Genomic DNA, 14,109 nt, shown 5'->3' with positions numbered 1-14,109 from the left:
TTGCGGATGACACCAAGTTGGGAGGTATTGCAAATTCGGAAAAGGATCGGGATATCCTCCAGGGAGATTTGGATGACCTTGTAAACTGGAGTATTAGTAACAGGATGAAATTCAATAGTGAGAAGTGTAAGGTTATGCATTTAGGGATGACTAACAAGAACTTTAGTTATAAGCTGGGGACGCACCAGTTGGAAGTAACGGAGGAGGAGAAGGACCTAGGAGTCCTGGTTGATCGTAGAATGACTATGAGTAGGCAATGTGATGTGGCCGTTAAAAAAGCTAATGCGGTCTTGGGATGCATTAGGCAAGGTATTTCTAGTAGAGATAAGGAGGTGCTAGTCCCGTTATATAAGGCGTTGGTGAGACCTCATTTGGAGTATTGTGTGCAGTTTTGGTCTCCCATGTTTAAGAAGGATGAATTCAAACTGGAACGGGTACAAAGAAGGGCTACTAGAATGATCCGAGGAATGGAAAGCCTGTCGTATGAAAGGAGAATTGAGGAGCTCGGTTTGTTTTCCTTAACCAAAAGAAGGATAAGAGGAGATATGATTGCACTCTTTAAATATATCAGAGGGATAAACACCAGGGAAGGAGAGGAATTATTTCAGCTCAGTGCTAATGTGGACACGAGGACAAACGGATATAAATTGTCAGTCAGGAAATTTAGGCTTGAAATTAGACGAAGGTTTCTAACCATCAGAGGAGTGCAATTCTGGACAGCCTACCGAAGGAAACAGTGGGGGCGAAGGACCTCCATGACTTTAAGATTAAGCTAGATAAGTTTATGGAGGAGATGATATGATAGGATAACGGGCTTAGTCAATAGGTCAATTAAGTGCCACACTGGTAATTAGTACAATGGGTCAATGATAGGATATTGTTAGCCTTTTTCCAGAGGGTATGGCTGGAGAGTCTTGCCCGCATGCTCGGGGTTCAGCTGACCGCCATATTTGGGGCTGGGAAGGAATTTTCCTCCAGGGTAGATTGGCAGTGGCCCTGGAGGTTTTTCGCCTTCCTCCGAAGCATGGGGCAGGGGTCGCTTGCTTAAGGAGTGGGTGGATCGGCTTATGTGGCCTGCATCTTGCAGGAGGTCAGACTAGATGATCATAATGGTCCCTTCTGATCTCGAATTCTATGATTCTATGATTCTATGATTTGTCTCCTTCTCGCTCCCAAACGGCCGGGTACAGCCCCGGCCTCTCCCATAGAGTCCCGGCTTCCTGCAAACTCCGGGGCAGTGGCAGGAATTGGGCTGTGACTGGAACTGGGTGGGAATTTCCTGCTGATATGATTTCTCGACAGACGATGCAGTTTCCACAAAACCAAAAGCTTTGAGGGAAAATGTTACTTTTGCTGAAACGTTTTGATTTCCGTTGGGAAAATGGAAACACAGCATGCTGCGGTGGGTTGGCGGGGCCCAAATCGCAGCCTCTCGGGTTGGCGACCTGAACCGAAACCTTCCACTGTGAAGCAGTTCAACATTCAGCTGGACTGGCCTCGTGCCCCCGCCTCCCCGTGGACTCGGCTCCTTCGGACTACGTCTCCCATGATGCACCGTGACAGCCCTTCTGACTGAGCCGCCTGGGGAGTTGTGGGAGTCACATGACTTCAGGGCTGGGCTGGGCCCTGCCCCGCAGGCTCTCCATGCCAGGCAATGAGTGCGGGGTCTGCTCAGTGCCCGCGGGGAGACTGGGCTGTGCAGGAGCCAGGGGGCGCTAGGCCAGGGCTGCTCCCTCGTTGGGTGCAATAACCCGCTGCCCCGGCCGTTCCAGCCTTTCAGCCGTCGCTAAAAACCCAGGGGAATCCCCCAACCCGAAACGGGTCACAACAACCAGCTGCCCTGAGGGGCCCCCACCCCCTTCCCCAGCTTGTCCCCCCCTCCCCCATGCCATCAGCCTGTGCCCCCAGCCTCCCACCTGCAGGGCGTTGTTCAACAGCTTCCCCACACTGCGGAAGCAGCCGCTCTCCAGCTGGTGATGCTGCAGCCACCTTAGGGCGTCTTCTAGGTGCTTCTCGTCGATGGAGATGTAGGGCCTGGCCTGGCCAAAGGACTTGAGAACGAAGGCTGTCAGCCTGGGCGGGGAGAGACCCCGTGAGAGGGACACGCTGCAGGAGATGCTGTGGGCCAGGAGGGAGGTACGTGGGGGCTAGGGCTGGGGGTCACCATTGTGGGGGTGAGCAGAGCTGTCAGGGGAGCCCAGGACGGGAATGGGGGTGTGATGGAGTAGGGACTGTCTGTGTGGGAGATGGGAGAGCCGGGGATGACTTTAGGTGAGAGACAGGACCTGAGCCTGTAATCTGAGCCAGGCAGTGGGGAGGGGTGTCAGCACCTTTGCCCGGGAAGCTGGACAAAAGAAGGGGTCGGCTGGAGGGAGTTATTTCAGTTTCAGTTTTGGGCTGGGTGGTGGAATTCAGGGAATCCCAAGCTGGATCCAAGCACCCTGAACCCCCAGAAGGATCAGATTGAGGGGTCCTGGTTGTGCCTACAAGCTCTGCTGTAGCCTGCGTTCCTGTTGTCCAATAAACCTTCTGTTTTACTGGCTGGTTGAGAGTCACTGTGAGTCCCAGGAAGAGGGGTGCAGGGCCTGACTCCCCCATACTCTGTGACAACTGGTGGTAGCGGTGGGATCGACTGCACCCCATGGATGGCGCTTCCTGCAGTAAGTGACAGGGGAGCAGTAAAACGAAGGGACGATTTTAGGGGCGATTAACCCCTGGGAATGTGCGACCAGAGAGAAGGACTTTTGCAGTAACAGGGTCCCCCGGGGGATTTCAGCGAGCGGTCCTGGGGCGGAGGAGTCTGCAGCTCAACCCTGGCAGAGAGGTGGTGACCTCAGGAAGGACTGGCATGCTAGGGGTCTCGCTGGAAACCGTGGGGAGCAGTGAGCACCCAGGCCTGCGAGTGGCCAGCAGGAAGATGTATGCCAAGCACCTTAAGTGTGACCTGGTTAAACTGCTGGTACTGGAGCAACTGTATGAGGTGCCCACCTGACTTGAGGCTGTGGTTGAGGGACCAAAAGCCAGAGAACCAGCGACATGCAGAGCGGCTGGCTGATGCGTTTGTGAAGAGCCGGTCGGGGGGTAGCAGGGAGGAGTCCCAAAGGAACAGGCCTGCCGCGATGCAGAGAGAGAGTCATCCTGGGACCTCCCAAAGGGGGAATAGGGAGAACCCCCTCCCAAGGGGAACGCCCAGGGACATGGCTCAGAGAGGCTGCAGCCTCAGACCCAGCCAGCAGAAGGGAGCAGGTCCCCATCTCTGTCCCAACTGCTGAGTTCAAGGCTGAGTTGCAGAAAGATCCCTCCTTGCGGAGGCCAAGGGACCTGGCCGACCTCAGTGCGTTACAGTCCATGAGGAGAGGTTGCAAGGAGAGGTTCCTGTGGGAGAAGGGGTTCCTGTACCGAGAATGGGCTCCCCTAGGGGAAGTGGAGTCATGAGGGATCAGGAGGCAGCTGGTGGTTCCCCAGAAGTTTCGCCACAAGCTACTGTACCTGGCCCATGACATCCCTCTTGCAGGGCACCAGGGAATCTGGTGCACCAGGCAGAGGCTGTTACGGAACTTTTACTGGCCTGGGGTCTTTACCCATGTCCGACAGTACTGCCGATCCTGTGACCCCTGCCAGAGGGTGGGGAAGGCCGAGACAAGGGGAAAGCAGCTCTGAGACCTTTACCCACCATTGAAGAACCTTTCCAGAAGGTGGCCATGGACATAGTGGGACCTCTCAGCAAGACGACCCGGTCGGGGAAAAAATACATTCTGGTGATGGTAGATTTCGCCACTCGCTACCCCGAGGCGGGGGCCTTGTCCTCTATCGAAGCAGACACCGTGGCAGATGCGCTGCTGAGCATTTTCAGCTGGGTGGGGTTCCCCAAGGAAGTCTTAATGGACCAGGGGTCCAACTTCATGTCGACCCTGCTCCAGTCCCTGTGGGAGAAATGTGGGGTCTGGCACAACTGGGCCTCAGCGTATCACCCCCAGACCAACGGGCTGGTGGAAAGGTTCAATGGGACGCTAAAGATGATGCTAAAAACATTTATGCACCAGCACCCACAGGACTGGGACAAGTACTTACCTCACCTGCTGTTCGCGTACCGGGAGGTACCCCAGGAATCCACTGGGTTTTTGCCTTTTGAACTGTTATATGGAAGGCGGGTAAGGGGACCCCTGGACCTGATCAGAGACGAATGGGAGGGGAAGACCGTTCCCGATGGAGAGTCAGTGGTGGAGTATGTCCTGACCTTCCAGGAAAGACTTGCTGAGCTCATGGGCCTGGCCAGGGAGAATCTGGCCCGAGCCCAGAGGAAGCAGAAGGTCTGGTATGACCGCACGGCGCGGGCCCGCGCCTTCGCCACTGGGGATCACATGATGGTTCTCATCCCCATGAGAAAGAACAAACTCCAGGCCGCCTGAGAAGGGCCATTCAAGGTTGTCAAGCAACTAAATGAGGTAAACTATGTGGTGGAGCTGTCTAACCAGGCACATCACCGCCAGGTGTACCATGTTAATATGATGAAGCCATACTATGACGGGGGAATGTGGTGGTGGCCGTGTGTGGACATTGGGAAGAGCAGGGAGATGACCCTTTAGTGGATCTATTCCCTGGGACAAAAGCTGGTTCCCTCCTGGAGGCAATTCCCCTCTCTGATCAGCTGACCCTGGCCCAGCACGCTGAGATCAGAGGGGTGCTGCATCTATACTCTCAGCTGTTTTCCAACCAGCCTGGACGTACTAATTTGACTGTCCACCGGGTGGAGACCGGGTCACATCCTCCTATAAGATGCTCCCCTTTTCGAGTCACCGGGAAAACTGCCCAGGACCTAGAAAGAGAGGTCAGGGACATGCTGGCTTTGGAGGTGATCCAGCCATCTTCCAGACCTTGGGCCTCGCCAGTGGTTCTGGTCCCCAAAAGGGATGGGTCAATCCGGTTCTGTGTGGACTATCGAAAGCTCAATGCCATCACCGTATCTGATGCCTACCCCATGCCCAGGCCTGACGAGCTCCTAGACAAGCTGGGAGGTGCTCGGTACCTCACCACCATGGATCTTACAAGGGCTACTGGCAAGTGCCGCTGGACGCAGATGCCAGGCTGAAATCGGCCTTTATCAGCCCTCTGGGGCTCTACGAGTTTCTGACCCTGCCCTTTGGCCTCAAGGGAGCGCCGGCCACCTTCCAGCGCCTGGTGGATCAGCTACTGAGGGGAATGGAGAGTTTTGCCGTGGCGTATATTGACGACATCTGCGTCTTTAGCCGGACCTGGGAGGACCACATGTCCCAGGTTAAACAAGTGCTGGACCGACTCCAAGAGGCTGGGTTAACCGTAAAGGCTGAGAAGTGCAAGGTGGGGATGGCTGAAGTATCTTACCTGGGCCATCGGGTGGGGAACGGCTGCCTAAAGCCAGAACCAGCCAAGGTGGAGGTGATCAGAGACTGGCCCACTCCCCAAACCAAAAAGCAGGTCCAGGCCTTTATTGGGATGGCGGGGTACTATCGTAGGTTCATGCCCCACTTTAGCACCATAGCCGCCCCCATCACTGAGCTGTGCAAGAAGGGGAAGCCAGACAAGGACCGAGCAGTGCCAGCAGGCTCTCCGGGCGCTGAAGGAGGCTCTGGTTAGCGGCCCAGTTCTGGCAAACCCAGATTTTGACAAGCCCTTTATGGTGTTCACTGATGCCTCAGACATGGGACTGGGGGCGGTGTTAATGCAGGAGGATGAAAAGTGGGGGAGACACCCCATCGTGTACCTGAGCAAGAAGTTGCTACCCCGGGAGCAGAACTACGCAGCCATCGAGAAGGAATGCCTGGCCATGGTGTGGGCCCTTAAGAAACTAGAGCCATATCTCTTTGGGCGACACTTCACCGTGTACACCGACCACTCTCCCCTGACCTGGCTGCACCAGATGAAAGGAGCCAACGCCAAGCTCCTGAGGTGGAGCCTGCTCCTGCAGGACTATGACATGGACGTGGTCCATGTGAAGGGAAGTGCCAACCTGACAGTGGATGCGTTGTCCTGGAGAGGGGGCCCTGAACTTCCCCAGGTCACTGGGCAGAGTGACCCCGCTCAGTTCAGTCTCGAAGGGGGGAGAGATGTGGTGGAGTAGGGACTGTCTGTGTGGGGGATGGGAGAGCCGGGGATGACTTTAGGTGAGAGACAGGACCTGAGCCTGTAATCTGAGCCAGGCAGCGGGGAGGGGTGTCAGCACCTTTGCCCGGGAAGCTGGACAAAGGAAGGGGCCGGCTGGAGGGAGTTAGTTCAGTTTCGGTTTGGGGCTGGGTGGTGGAATTTAGGGAATCCCAAGCTGGGGACTAAGCTTCCTGAACCCCCAGAAGGACCAGATTGAGGGGTCCTGGTTGTGCCCACAAGCTCTGCTGTAGCCTGCGTTCCTGTTGTCCAATAAACCTTCTGTTTTACTGGCTGGCTGAGAGTCACTGTGAGTCCCAGGAAGAGGGGTACAGGGCCTGACTCCCCCATACTCCGTGACAGGGGGGTGGGGGGTTGGAGTGAGTACGAGGGGCAGAGCTGTGTGGTGAGCAGGACTGGAATAGCAGTGGGGCTGGGGGTCAGGCTGCAGCCCGGTAGGCCCTGCCCACCCAGAGCCCTGACTCGCCCGTGCGGTGCGGCCCCTCACCAGGTGTTGCCCGTGGCGTCGCTCTCCCCAAAGGCGCTGTAAGAGCCGTCGTCGTGCTTATAGAGCAGCTCACGCTGGTAGCCTGTGGGGACGGGAGAGAGACAGCGAGTACTGGACCCGCTTACCCCCAGGGGCTAGAATCCACCCCCAGCCTGCGCCCCGTGGGGCCCACTAGCCCTCCCCATCCCCACGATGCTGAGACTCAGAGATTCCAGGGGTCGGTTTGAATAGGGGGATGGAGTTAAGGCTGAATAGGGCCCCGATCCCCCAAATGCTCTAGCGCCCCGACCTGGGGCTGGATCCCAACCAGCGCCCCCTAGAGGGGAAAGGGCTTCTCTCCCGTTCCCTCAACCCTGAGTCTAACAGTCCTTATGACCTGGGCCTCAGAGAGGAAAGGCCAAGGATCTCATTCCCTGACCCCCAGAGCCAGCCAGGGCCCTGATCTGGGGCTGGACTGGAACTCAGGCCCCGGAGGTGGCATGGACAGGGCCCGATGTGACGAAATGGGAATGTTCTCGATGTGTTATGTGAATGCCGAGTGGGGAGTATTGACCGGGGAAGGTTGCAGGGGAGTTGTGCTGGGACGGCCTGTACTGGGGAAGGGAGGATACCTGAGCATGTAACCTGAGAACCCAGGAGGAGGGTTGGAGGCCAGGTAACACCTCTGCCTGGGAAACTGGACAAAGGACAAAGGCTGGGGGAGGAGCTGGGGGGAGAACATAACAACGGCCGTACCGGGACAGACCAAAGGTCCATCTAGCCCAGTATCTGTCCACCGACAGTGGCCAATGCCAGGTGCCCCAGAGGGAGTGAACCCAACAGGCAATGATCAAGTGATCTCTCTCCTGCCATCCATCTCCATCCTCTGACGAACAGAGGCTAGGGACACCATTCTTACCCATCCTAGCTAATAGCCATTTATGGACTTAGCCACCATGAATTTATCCAGTCCCCTTTTAAACATTGTTATAGTCCTAGCCTTCACAACCGCCTCAGGTAAAGAGTTCAACAAGTTGACTGTGCGCTGCGTGAAGAAGAACTTCCTTTTATTTGTTTTAAACCTGCTGCCTATTAATTTCATTTGGTGACCCCTAGTTCTTGTATTATGGGAATAAGTAAATAACGTTTCCTTATCCACTTTCTCAACATCACTCATGATTTTATATATCTCTATCATATCCCCCTTTAATCTTCTCTTTTTCAAGCTGAAGAGACCTAGCCTCTTTAATCTCTCCTCATATGGGACTCTCTCCAAACCCCTAATCATTTTAGTTGCCCTTTTCTGAACCTTTTCTAGTGCTAGAATATCTTTTTTGAGGTGAGGAGACCACATCTGTACACAGTATTCAAGATGTGTGCGTACCATGTATTTATATAAGGGCAATAATATATTCTCAGTCTTATTCTCTATCCCCTTTTTAATGATTGCTAACATCCTGTTTGCTTTTTTGACCGCCTCTGCACACTGCATGGACATCTTCAGAGAACTATCCACGATGACTCCAAGATCTTTTTCCTGACTCATTGTAGCTAAATTAGCCCCCCTCATGTTGTATGTATAGTTGGGGTTATTTTTTCCACTGTGCATTACTTTACATTTATCCACATTAAATTTCATTTGCCATTTTGTTGCCCAATCACTTAGTTTTGTGAGATCTTTTTGAAGTTCTTCACAATCTGCTTTGGTCTTAACTATCTTGAGCAGTTTAGTATCATCTGCAAACTTTGCCACCTCACTGTTTACCCCTTTCTCCAGATCATTTATGAATAAATTGAATAGGATTGGTCCGAGGACTGACCCTTGGGGAACACCACTAGTTATCCCTCTCCATTCTGAGAATTTACCATTAATTCCTACCCTTTGTTCCCTGTCCTTTAACCAGTTCTCAATCCATGAAAGGACCTTCCCTTTTATCCCATGACAGCTTAATTTACGTAAGAGCCTTTGATGAGGGACCTTGTCAAAGGCATTCTGGAAATCTAAGTACACTATGTCCACCGGATCCCCCTTGTCCACATGTTTGTTGACCCCTTCAAAGAACTTTAATAGATTAGTAAGACATGATTTCCCTTTACAGAAACCATGTTGAATATTGCTCAACAGTTTATGTTTTTCTATGTGTCTGACAATTTTATTCTTAACTATTGTTTCGACTAATTTGCCCGGTACCGACGTTAGACTTACCTGTCTGTAATTGCCGGGATCACTCCTAGAGCCCTTTTTAAATATTGGCGTTACATTAGCTAACTTCCAGTCATTGGATACCGAAGCCGATTTAAAGGACACGTTACAAACCTTAGTTAATAGTTCTGCAACTTCACATTTGAGTTCTTTCAGAACTCTTGGATGAATGCCATCGGGTCCCGGTGACTTGTTAAGGTTGAGTTTATCAATTAATTCCAAAACCTCTAGTGACACTTCAATCTGTGACAGTTCCTCAGATTTGTCACCTACAAAAGCCAGCTCAGGTTTGGGAATCTCCCTAACATCCTCAGCCGTGAAGACTGAAGCAAAGAATCCATTTAGTTTCTCCGCAATGACTTTATCGTCTTTAAGCGCTCCTTTTGTATTTCGATCGTCAAGGGGCCCCACTGGTTGTTTAGCAGGCTTCCTACTTCTGATGTACTTAAAAAACATTTTGTTATTACCCTTGGAGTTTTTGGCTATCCGTTCTTCAAACTCCTCTTTGGCTTTTCTTATTACACTCTTGCACTTAACTTGGCAGTGTTTGTGCTCCTTTCTATTTGCCTCACTAGGATTTGACTTCCACTTTTTAAAGGAAGTCTTTTAAAAGACTGAGTGAGGCTGAGTGAGAGGCTGGAGGGAGTTTCAGTTTGAAGCTGGCTGGGAAATGGAGGGGAGCCCCGATGGGGCTTGGGCTTCCCAACGGGGCTGTGGCCTCCCTGCAGGCCCCAGATGGACCTAACTAAAGGGGGGCCTGTTGTCTGTACCGTCAAGACCTGTGTTCCTGTCATCTAAATAAACCTTCTGTTTTACTGGCTTGCTGAGAGTCACGTCTGACTGTGAAGTAGGGGTGCACGATCCTCTGGCTTTCCCCAGTACCCCACCTGGGCTGACTCGCTGTGGGAAGCGCACAGAGGGGCAGAGGATGCTGAATGCTCCAAGGACAGACCCAGGAGGTGAAGCTGTGTGAGCTTCTTGCCCTGAAGACAGTCTGCTCCAAGGGAGAGGAGGCTCCCCAAAGTCCTGACTGGCTTTGTGGGGAGCAGTTCCAGAGCATCACCCAGGGACTCCGTGACACCCTCGCAAGGCCCCGCCATTCCCTGGGGGTGCAGGAGTGGGAGGACACTCACCGCTCTGGAGGAAACCCTTGGCTTTGTCTCTGATCTCTGGGCTCAGCTGCCCGCTCTTCTCCAGGTACTGCTGGATGTAGATGTTGGGAGCGAACCGGACCATGTTCTGCTCTCCACAGCCGTAGGGCATGGCCAGCAGGCGGTCTATGTTCTGCAGAGCCGTGCCCATTATGTCTCCTGGCACCAAGGGAGTCGGGGGAGCAGAGAATTACCAGGCTGCACAACAGCTGCCCCGTCCCTAACACCACATCAGTGGAGCCCTGGCATTGGGGGGCTCAGAGCCCCCAGTTTGATTCAGGCCTGGTGGGGTTACGTGGATACGTGGTGATGAATGGCCAAGACGCCAATGCCCTGGCACAGCTTCATGTCATCACCGCGGGAGTATATTGCCCCTCACTGGGGACGAGGCCCTGGAGCACAGACTGCAGGGACCAGTCCTGCCACGGCCCCAGACACCCACTAGACCTCATTGGTCTTTTCCATCCGTGATGCCCCGGCTTCGCTGATCAGAGCGCTGGGCCGGAGATGGGCCGGTTGGCAAAGGGCACCGTGCCCTGGCAGGGATGGGGCAGGGGAATTCCTTACCCAGGACAGTCACGTGGGCCCGCTCGGACCCCGCCAGGACGTTCACAGGCAGCTGCAAGGAGATTTCTTCAGAGGCTGCATAACACGAAGGCAAAGACACACCGTTAAAGTCCTGTTGGGAACCTGCCCCTGCCTCCAGCCAATCAGATCCCTCCATTCCTCACCGTCCGGGGCTCTCGCCCAGTCACAGCCCCTCTCTCAACCCCAAGCTCCCCCGGCCGTGACACGTACGTGCTCTTGAGGGCGAGGGCTGGGGGATCTCAGCGGGGGGACCTGCCTGTGGGACTCGGTCCCTCTCCTGGTCCCAGAGAGCCGGTGAGACGAACTCTGCAGGGAGCATCGTGCACACGGGGGCCAGGTTGCAGGGGAGAGGAGCTGGCGGAACAGGGGCCCAGTGAGACTTGGGAACAGCAGCCGGACGTGCTCGAGCCTTCGGCCCATGGCAGACGGTTCCATAACTGCCCACTAGGGGGTGCATCTTCCCCAGGCAGCTGCGCCTGGACCCTGTCCCAGGCAGGACATTGGCCTGGATGCCCCCTGGTCCGGTCCGGCCTGGCGGCTCCTGTGCCCCTAGCTGGGCCATCCAGCGGCTCATCCATCACTGACGTGCCGCAGCCAAGAGACTCCCCGCGTTAGTGACACCCACTGAGCCCCGCACAGGCGCTGGGAACCTACCTTCCTGGCAGAGCAGGGAGCTGTGCACCTTCTCCTCCAGGATCCCCCCCGGCTGTGGGGAAGGAGCATCAGACACAAGGTCAGGAGAAGGGACCGTGCACGTCACAGCCTGACAGGGCCTGCTGGGTCAGCCAGTGCCGCTAGCCAGGGCAGGATCACCCACTACAGCCCGTGCTGTGGGGCTCGGGCACATCCAGCTCTCAGCGCCCCAGCGATGGGGCTCCCGTCCCTTCCCCGGCGAGACTGTTCCCAGCCCAGCAGATCTCGCAGCTTCTTCTTCAGCGTGGAGCTTCCCTCTGCTCGTTCCCTCAGCCCCCTCGAGCCCTCCCGTGTGTCACACTCAGCCCCCTTGAGCCCTCCCGTGTGTCACACTCAGCCCCCTTGAGCCCTCCCGTGTGTCACTCTCAGCCACCCCCCTTGGGGCTAACCCCCGTCTCTGTCTGCCCCAGGACTCTCCTGCCAGCTCCCTGATCTCGCTGGGACGGGGCCGCGTGCCAGGGCAGTGCAGGTCGGGGTCCGGGACGCGGACGGTGCGGTGCTGGGGCATTATTTTCTGTGGCAGGACAAAGAACAATCACAAGTGCAGACTCGGCCCACGGCCACTAGGGGGTGAGACCCAGGCCCCGGATCTCCCTCTGCCCTGCCCAGAGGCCCCGACCAGACACTGACCTGGACCAGCAGGGGCTTTATCACGGTGTCCACTCGCCCCTGGGCCGGCACCACGGCCAGCTCATTGCCGCACAGCTCCTCGGTGCGCAGAGCCTCGGTGCTGACGGTGAAGTTCACCTCCCCTGCAGAGCAAGGTGGGAGACGCCCCCGTTAGACAGACCAGCGCCCCTGCCCGAGGCAGAGAGGAGCCCGGGTCCGAGGGTGGGAGGATATTTGAAGGGGAAGGGTGGTGAAGAAGGGAGAGAATAGTAGAAAAAGAAAGAAAATGAAGAGAGAGCGTGAGAGGGAATGGGGAGAAAAGAGAGGGAAGGCCAGAGGGGAAGGGAAAGACGGAGGGAAGTGACTGTGGGAAATGGTGATTAGGACGTAAGAGGTTTCACTGCTGGGGCATCCTCTCAGCCCCCTCCTCCGCAGCTCTTCTCATCCACTCCGCTTGGTACCAAGCCCTCAGCGACCCCATCCTGCGCCCTCCTCCTCACTCCCAGCACAGAGCCTCCAATGCTCCTTACCCGTCTGTCCCCCACGCAGAGCCTCCGAAGGCCCCTACCTGCCTCCCTAGTGCGAAGGCTCCAGCCCCCCTTCTCTGCCCCCGCCACTGTACAGAGCCCTCCCACTTCCCTGCCCCTCCCCTCCGGCACAGAGCCCCCAGCGCCCCTTACCCAGGCTGCTCGCCGTCACCTCCCACTGGAAGGTTTTCCCTTCGTCTGCACAGAGGCAGCTGGTGTAGGCGCCGTCCTCGCCCGCCTGCACCTGGAACTGCGCAGACTCCGCCAGCGTCACCCGCACCTGTGGGGTCCAACATGAGAACCCCCTTAGGGCTGTGGGAGACGCGCTCACACGCGCCAGCTCCAGCCGAGACGTGACCCCTCTGGGGCTCAGGCCCCCTCACCGCGATGTGCTGACCCCAGTGGTCACAGGGTCACAGCCAGTGACTGCCGGTGCCACTCGCCGGCCTGCGCCGCTGCCCAGCCCCCCAGCCCCAGGTCACCGGCCCCAGCAGCCCCCGCAGCCCAGCCCCGGGCAGCGCTCACCTTGATGCACTGCCGCAGGTAGTTGAAGACGGTGGCCTTTAGGGCGAAGGCCTCTCCCCGGATCACGGAGTACGGCAAGGCCAGCTCCACAAAGAAGGGTTTGAAGGCCGTGAAGGTGGCCGTGGGCGAGAGCCCAAAGCCCAGCTCCGCCGTGCAGAACATCCCAGCTTTCCACTCCGTGATGGTGTCGGGCACCGAGACTGGGACGTCCTTGGAGCCCCCCTCGCTGGGCCGGGACGGATACAAACAGAGCGTCAGACACACGGCCGCCCCCTGGGAAGCGCCCACGAGCCCGGCCACCAGCGACGTCCCTGCCCGACCCTCCGCTGGGCTGGGGCCAGAAACAGGCCAATCCCAGACAGCAGAGAGGGGAAGAGCTGTCAGTGCCCCCATCTCCTCCCCTCCTCCGCCCCACGCCAGCTAGCGCAGGATCCTGCCCCGCCCCGGGGCTCTCCGGGCTGGGCTCAATGTCCCACGGGATGGGGATCCCCCCTTCCCCAGCTGGACACGTCTCCCTGTCAGGGGCTATTCCTGGGGTCAGCCTCAATTCCCCCTGCTCAGGATCCCCTGCCCCTCCCATGTCTACCCCATGTGCCACCTTCAATTCCCCACTGCTGTGCAACAGGGCGCAGGAACCGGCCCCACGCGGGCAGCCGGCCCTCCCCCAGCCAGTGCACCGCCTCTGGGAGCTGCTGCTTTCCAGGATCTGGCCTGGAGGCCGCTCTGCAGGGACGGTCTGTGACAGCTCCTCACTCACCCCACAGGCACCAGGTCCCAAAGCCACGTCTCTGGGAAGTACACACGTGGCACTGCCTCCTCCTGGGTGCTGGGTTCTGGCGGTAGCAGACCGTTGATCGCTGGGGTCCCTGCTTCACTATCCACACTTGCTGCCCAAGGGATCACTGTTAGAAAAGATACAAAGGGGGGTTGAGGGAGCCCCACACAGTATTGGGGCAAATCCAGACGATGATTCCCGTGTGTTTGCACCTGCAAAGTCTCGGTGTTTGGAGACATTTCGGGGGCTGCATGTGGCCCCTGGGAGCTCTGAGAACTGACCCCTGCTGGCAGGGTTGGGGCTGGAGGGGTCGGGCTGGGGGTGTCCTACATGCAGCACACACTGGTGGACTCAGCACGTGGGCAGGAGCCAGGGAGCCCTGAGCTCAGTCCCAGCTCTGCCCCGAGCAGCGTTAAAGGTACGTTGCACTCCCA

General features: G+C 56.7%; 1 protein-coding gene across 5 annotated transcripts in view; it reads right to left on the bottom strand.

The window, feature by feature from the left end:
* Positions 1-14,109, bottom strand: part of LOC123356523 (alpha-2-macroglobulin-like protein 1) — a 125,659-nt gene that overhangs the window by 10,017 nt on the left and 101,533 nt on the right. For all 5 annotated transcript variants that reach the window (XM_044999856.1, XM_044999860.1, XM_044999859.1 and 2 more), the window contains 9 exons: positions 13,658-13,802; positions 12,901-13,126; positions 12,529-12,655; positions 11,870-11,991; positions 11,201-11,252; positions 10,526-10,600; positions 9,941-10,117; positions 6,626-6,707; positions 1,917-2,073 (listed from right to left, as the gene is read on the bottom strand). In XM_044999856.1, coding sequence (XP_044855791.1) covers positions 1,917-2,073; positions 6,626-6,707; positions 9,941-10,117; positions 10,526-10,600; positions 11,201-11,252; positions 11,870-11,991; positions 12,529-12,655; positions 12,901-13,126; positions 13,658-13,802 — 1,163 coding nt within the window. The remainder of the gene's footprint in view (positions 1-1,916; positions 2,074-6,625; positions 6,708-9,940; positions 10,118-10,525; positions 10,601-11,200; positions 11,253-11,869; positions 11,992-12,528; positions 12,656-12,900; positions 13,127-13,657; positions 13,803-14,109) is intronic.

The sequence above is a fragment of the Mauremys mutica genome, chromosome 25 (genome assembly GCF_020497125.1).
Source record: "Mauremys mutica isolate MM-2020 ecotype Southern chromosome 25, ASM2049712v1, whole genome shotgun sequence".
In the NCBI taxonomy this organism is placed as follows: domain Eukaryota; kingdom Metazoa; phylum Chordata; order Testudines; family Geoemydidae; genus Mauremys; species Mauremys mutica.
The sequence above is the reverse complement of the archived record's forward strand: the minus strand, read 5'-3'. Positions and strand labels throughout refer to the sequence as shown.